General features: G+C 40.2%; 1 protein-coding gene across 1 annotated transcript in view; it reads left to right on the top strand.

Moving 5' to 3' along the window:
- Positions 1-3,112: 3,112 nt before the first annotated feature.
- The window catches only part of LOC109469817 (X-linked retinitis pigmentosa GTPase regulator-like), an 84,859-nt gene continuing 80,745 nt past the window's right edge, over positions 3,113-7,226 (top strand). Inside the window, exons 1-5 of the mRNA XM_019768528.1 lie at positions 3,113-3,132; positions 3,834-3,897; positions 4,160-4,224; positions 6,437-6,679; positions 7,089-7,131. Of these exons, the coding sequence (XP_019624087.1) occupies positions 4,218-4,224; positions 6,437-6,679; positions 7,089-7,131 (293 nt within the window). The 5' untranslated portion in view covers positions 3,113-3,132; positions 3,834-3,897; positions 4,160-4,217. The remainder of the gene's footprint in view (positions 3,133-3,833; positions 3,898-4,159; positions 4,225-6,436; positions 6,680-7,088; positions 7,132-7,226) is intronic.

Below are 7,226 nucleotides of genomic sequence, written 5' to 3'. Positions count from 1 at the left end.
CAGGTCCATTAGTTTTAACCATTTAAGTAAGGAGGACAGCCAGATCAGTCTTCCTCTGGGACTCCTTGGACGGAACAAATGGGGGATAAAATACTACAAATTATCAGGAAATGAAGAAGGCTAACGTCCGCAAATACGAAAATGCATCCTTGGTACAAATCGGCTGAGACGTGTGCCATGAATTTTTCAGGACGAGTTTTTCGAGTGAATAATGAAAAACAGCTTGGGAACTCTCTCTTACCTACAAGTCACGTGATCAAGTAAACGATCCTACTTGGCCCAAGTCGGGACTCGGGAAGCCATCACACCCAAATTACAAATTCCGGTCATAAAGTTAACATAGACGATAAAAAGTAGAATCACAAAAATTAAGATCGAACTCTCATACAGAGGGTGACAGTAGGAACTGAAAGTGCAACGAAGGTAATGTCACCCACGGGGAGAGCGAATTCACTTTTGCAGTCAGAACGGTAATTTAAGAGATATTCTGTCAGTGTAAAGACTACGAGTACCTCGACCTCCCTTGCGGTATGAAAGTTAGTAGATTATTACACAACTATATAGTAATCTCTCCATATGCAAAAGGCGCCTACAGAGGGTTTTCAGGTTCTTCAAACAGGACGTTGTGCATTCCGGTCCCTGTTTCCACAGCTGATGCTGATGTGGAGGAAATTCGGATAAGCTTTGCGTGCTCCGGGTTGAAACATCGTGATACGGTGGGACCGGACTGCAATTTCCCGTGCAACTCATCCATAACGAGATCCACCCGTCATTCATTACAGGAAGTGCAGTATAAGATTCCTGTGGGGTGTCTGTCCTTGGTGCTGAAAGTAAAGCCGATGGAAAGTCAGAGAAAATGCAAAGGTTTTGAAGTTGCCCTGAGAGCAAAACGTAACGCACCTAGTTGTAGACACGTTCGTTTCTTTTACTTATTCTCTGACTTGACTGTACAACAACTTATCTACTGATTTCTAAGTAGCCTGATTTTCTTCCTCTCCTCTATAAAATCCATTGTATATCTTGTCACATCATCAATGAGTTCACTCGCAATACTGGGAAATAGTGACACTAACATTACTTTGGTGAATTTTACCAGGTCTCATTATCCGGGGATCCATGTATAAATGCTGCATGGAAAGCAAAGGTCTTGCAATTAAGGTTTTCCTGCACGTTCGGCCTTACCCCCTCCCCACACAAGAAAGCATTTCCCCTCTTTTAGAACGCTTTGTATAGAATAACTACAATAGTGTATGAACCTTCAGGGGTGACGCGATTGACTAAGTCAGGCATAACCACGCGTAACAGTTCAGAACGCCTGTGATGTCAAAGGTGTAGGATGTGGGGTCTAGTTAGCTGTGACCCTGTCTGTCACGGAATGGAGACTGCCTTGTTTTCCCGCCTTCTGGAGGAGTCTCGTGCTGCTATAATATGCATACCAGATCCTCCAGATCCCCAGGGCCACCGGAGAGGACCTTGAGGGCAATGTATGCTTCCCCTGGGTGACATTAACCCCCCCTGAAGTGACATTGAGCGCTACACGTGTGACATCGGAGTCCCACCCCACATGATCGACGATGGCCTAAAATTAACCTATGATTGACTAGCAAACGGGGGCAGTCACTTGTTTTCCCAGGGGAGCCACCTTTGACATCTCATAATGGTCAATTTGGATGTAGATAAGATGGTGATACCGGGGAGGTTGTGCCATCAAGATCGTTCGATAGAATGATGGCAAATATCACCAGACATGTGGCATTACGCAGGAAGACCATTTCCGTCTTTGCGTTGTGGCAAAACCCGTAGATATGGTACACATTCGACATGTCCTCAGGCTCAACCATAGCGTCAAGTTTACAATGGCATAATTTCCAGATACAGATATGTTTATTTATTTATTTACGTACATTGAGAGTGGAGTGTCGTCAAATTTTCTGTTTGCCCCATTTTTCTGACGAATACGGTAACCCTTCCAACGAACAGATCAGAAATGTGGCCTTGGAGATTGTCCGCATTCTGTTTTTGACCACAGAGTTAAAAAAAATGCCTTTATCAGTCTGTGATTAGGCGTTTCAGACCACATGACATATCTATTCCATATCATCAACAATAGCATTATTTATATTGCACATATTTACTACAGAGCTGTATTTATATATTGTTAAACACCAAAATCAACCATGGCCATGTTAATTGTTTAGCATAGTCCATTGGTTTGCCCTGCAATGGACTACCCTGAACAAGGCTGGGTGCCAGGCCACCCCGGAAACACAGACCCGGGAACGCGGGGCATTGACTCTATTCTTCAGAGGTAAATATAGGTCAAACTCTATAAACTTGACTTATCATACGTCATGTGCAGAGTCAAAGGTTGAATACAACATCGACCTTGGAGACTATGATTCACACTAATAAGTTACACGAATGAGAGATAAAAGAAATGGAAAAACAGAATTTTGTTTGTAAATTCGGACTTTACAAAAAGTTTAATTTAATGTACACTCAGGCGCACTCAGTCGCGTTAGAGACTGGAGACCAGACGAAAATGTGATTGATCAGCGTTTTCAAAGTTGTCAGCATCAGAACCACGGCTGGAGTAACATCAGTCACGGTCTCCCACACCAATCAGCTCAGTCAGAGATCAAAGTTGCCGCCAGTTCAAACGACCATACCACGCATAATAGGGGGTGCTCTGGAACCCGAAAGATAACAAGTTGTTTGATGACCAAAATCAAATATATCTGTCGACAGTTATGCATAGCATTTGGTATATTCTATCTGCGGTGAAAAAATTCTCTACGGCACTGATTCCATCAGAGATATTTGCAACTTTTCCTTTTGAAAAAAGAAGGCACCCATTCCACACGACAGAGTAAAAATGAAATGTCCCTAACTTTGGCTCCTGATAACATAGAAACGCGTTGACTGAACTGTTAAATGAAATACGTCTAGCCATGATACCCTTGGCCTTATAGTTGAATTAACAGGAGCAAACCTGCTTTTAATATGAAGATATTTAAATTAGACCAGGATGTAGCATTTTTTTTATTTCTTGCTGTATTGGACGTTCACTGTGGTAGCTGTACGTTGCTCTGCTATCATTCCGCGCCATCTTTGCCCTATTTAATTCAGACGGTAGGTCGCATGAAAGATCATATTTTCGACACTTTCTTGAGACTCTGTAGGAGTTGTTTCATCGTAGCCACAGACTTAGAAGCAGTATGTAGCTGTTAACATGCTCTACTGTATATTTCATGACTTAAAAGTGCCCGTAAAAAGTTTTCTGTCGCGTCATGACTCGGCTTGTTTTTGTCGTCTGTCATGGCACCCCATGTAAATTATGCAAGCGAAAAAATGGCGGCATTGTTTTGAATTTCTATGTCGTTGTGGCTGTGCCTTGCGTTCTCACACACTTTATTGCAAAACAACATTACTTCGAAGTACAGATTACAGGTTTATTTCAGGCAGTCACTAGCTTTTCTCTTGCAGTTTTCATAGTTTGGTATGTTTTATCCACATGCAACTTTCTCTAACTGTCTTTGCAAAAGTAGAGGAGCTATCACCATGCACCAGCAAAGATGCTACTAAGGTTTTAGAAACCCCCTGTTCATGTTCCGACATTGACAGTATGTAGATATGTGATTAGTTGGGCATCTGGCCAAGCTTGCAAACACATCTTTAACTCTGAAGAAGTTTCTACGTTTTAGCACCCTTGCTTATCACTTGACATGTGCATTTGGCATGACTTCAAGTGTACCTAAGGACATCCAGCACACCTGTTTCTACTTTCTATTCATTGTTGAAGTGGTGATCAGACAAGGCTGTTATTGTCACAGCTGTGACTTGCATTGTAGAACAAGTGATTTGGATTGAGAGGAGTCATTTGAACTGGAGTTTCTGGTGAGAATGTTTTTCCTACCGGATTTACTTGTATTGACAATTTTTAAAGGGCTGCCTTTGGACTTGGACTGAAGTTAACGCACAACACCGTTATACAATTATCAACATACATTTTACCCTATAGTAATATTGTTACAGTTTCACTTAAAACTGCAAGCCACTCACACATTTTATGACATGAATGTGAATGTATGTGGCATTGAGTTCTCATTTAGTCTTTTGATAAAAATGTGTCTCATTGTGTACACCTTGTGTTTTATAGTGATGTGTTGCAGTGCTGCTATCTCTGTGATGCATATGGGGAAGATGACTCTATTCTGATGAAAGGTTAGACTTCCTGTTGTATGTACTGTACTTACAAATTTTGCTCATAAGTCTCCTCTCTATAAGTCCATAGACCTCATAGTGTGGAAGTATAGTTTGAAATAGATGCTGTCATATTGCAACAATTTGATACTTATGCCCAGCAAGATCTTGTTGTACAAATGTATATAGATACTGTTGTATATGAGGTGCAAACTATGAAAGAAGGGGCTATGACTTGTGAATTCATATCCTGTTTATACATCCTTCTACTAACATGATCAATTGTTGCATATCGATATTATAGACTTGTAAGGATATTGTGAATACAACACAGAAATTGAAGAAGTAAGTTGAAAGATACACATTTCGTTGGATCAAGCCTTTTGCCTGTACATTTCTGGCCTGTAGTTTGCCTTCTACCCTTCTTGTCTTGAAAGGACTCTCCTTTGAAGATGTAGCTCAAGGAAAGGTATGTTAACCCTTGTCCTGCTGACATTTTTTAAACCATGTTTCCAATTATTTGATGTCTCAATCAGTTCACACACCCTTGACTTCTTTTGCCCTGCGGTGGCGTAGTTACTTCTGCATTCGTTGCGTTTCGCTGCGGTGTGATGCGTTGCACGAGAAATACCCCCAAAACGTAAATATACAGGGCGATATATACATGTACTGTAGATTGTACTGTATGTGTAACTCATATATATATATATATATATACTGTATATATATAGGTTCCGCAGGACAATGGTTTAAGAATGATTTTCTTAAGAATGTCTGTGTTGGACTTTATGTACCAGGATGGAAATTCCTTAGTCCATTTGATTACCAACATGCTCTGTAATGCCTGACCTTGCTGCTGTCCTGGTTAGGTTTACATCCACTTCTATGATGCATAGAGATGGAATCCAGACCATGTAATTCCAATTTCTACCCTTGTTACTCTATGGATGAGAAAGTCATCTGTGTATTTGTTAATTAAGTTGAACTCTTGTATAGAAACATATTTATTTCAATGTCACAGTACAGTTACAATGCTCTTTTTAACAACTGTGTGATATGCAAACAAGTCTAGGCTTTTAGATTTACAACAATGCTATGTAACACCTAGAAACAGCGATTGACATAACCTTAGGACCATAATTGAACTGTTGGCTAAACATAATGATTTATTATAACTATTCAGTGATTGCCATGGGCTTTTATTGAACTGTTAATTGGGAGAAATTGTAATGTGTAAACTATGTGTAACCTTGTGCTATTGGTAAGTTGATGTACTTTGCATTCCTTTTAACCTTCATTCTTCCAAGGTATTCGTTTAGCACAAAGTTGTGTTTGTTTTTGGGTTAGGCAGCAGGGAAAAGGTTAAAATTGACAATTGCCATGTTGTAACGTTATACTACTACAGCACATGTATTGATAATGGACTACTGTTTGTTCCAAGCCACCTTGTTAGAGGTGATTTGAGGGGTGCATTATGAAGAATGGGTTGCCAAGAAACACTAAGGATTCAAATGCTCTAGACATGAGATCAAACACTTGATATGTAATCCATGTTCAGCCTGCCTTTGTTGGTATAAATTTGAAAGAAAGTTGTCTTGTAGAAACGGTGCTATGTGCCCCCAATAGACATTATTTTTTGTCGTGAAAGTAATCCTGTCAGCCATTGAACTGTACAATACCCATGGTCATAACTATGTTGCTGTGAGTTGTTAAGGTGGGCGACTGTAGGTAAACAGTGTGAAAGGGAGTGAAAGCACGTTTGCCTAACCCCACTGTGAGGTCACAGTTCCACAGTGAGTAAACTCTCATTCTCATTTTTCATCCAACAATATAGTTCCAGTAGTGTGTTAAATTTGTAAGCCAAGTCAGTCATCTTACTTGTACAAGTTTCTACTGGTAGATAGGTGACAGCATTTAGACACTTGTTCTATACCTTTAGATTAAGTCTTGAATATAGTGGACCTTCATGACCTAAGTGTGTAGGCAGTATCCTATGGATATATTGGAATCCAAGCTGTTAGGAGGTACGTATATAGAGTGAATTGACAGTTATAAGTTTTAGATAATCTATGTTATAAGAATAGGAAAGCTGTGTGGAAACGTGTTTACGTTGCTTTAACAGTTGTAATAAACTGATTGGATCTTAGCTACAAAGAGGTGCACTGTAAATATTGATACTTTGCTTTGCACAGACTGTTGGAAACAGTCAGGAGTCCACTTTGCTGTTTTTCAGGATCTATGGACTTGACTGATATAGAAGAAAATGGAGGTGATGACCAGACAAAGAGTATTGAACCTTCATGTGTAGAGGACGGCAGCCTCGTGGTATGGGGATGTGGGGAGTTTGGACAGAACGGACATGGGAGGGTGGGGGATGTGGCTGCTACAGAGGGACTGGTGGCAGAGTTTCCACCCAAGAATGGAGCTAGAGTCAAGCTGCTGGCTTGTGGGGCTAGCCACTCTATTGTTGTAACAGGTATGTAACAGTTGTGGCTTGGTTGTTTTTGTGACCTCACCCAAAGAGGTTATGTTTTCATCATAATTTTTTGTATGTTTGTAAACAGCATTTCTTTGTGGTTTCCGCTCTCCATGTGTGGCTATGATTGTTATCCTTTACTTTTGTTGCTAAGACAGTTCTAAATGTTCAATGACTATATCCAAGAAAAGGCTTGCAGAATACTTCTAATTTAGTTCAATAGACCTTTATGCAGGCTTGACAAGGGTTCTTTGTTTCCTTGCACATTGTATGTAACTAACATTTTACTAGTGCTTTGCCACATACATTTTGAATGGAGCAAGCGCACTGTTGACACATCCATCTAAATGAGCTTGTTCCATATACTCGTGACGTTTACTGTTACTGAAAGCTGTTTGATTTGTTACAGTTGACAATGAAGTCTATACTTGGGGAAATGGACACAGTGGACAGTAAGTACAAGTATTCACCTGTTCCACCATGAGATTGAAAACATGCTTGTGATTTATGAATTTGAATTAGGGAGGACAATAATAGGTCATATATT

Source organism: Branchiostoma belcheri, unplaced genomic scaffold (assembly GCF_001625305.1).
Source record: "Branchiostoma belcheri isolate BF01 breed outbred unplaced genomic scaffold, Haploidv18h27 scaffold21, whole genome shotgun sequence".
NCBI lineage: Eukaryota > Metazoa > Chordata > Leptocardii > Amphioxiformes > Branchiostomatidae > Branchiostoma > Branchiostoma belcheri.
The sequence above is the reverse complement of the archived record's forward strand: the minus strand, read 5'-3'. Positions and strand labels throughout refer to the sequence as shown.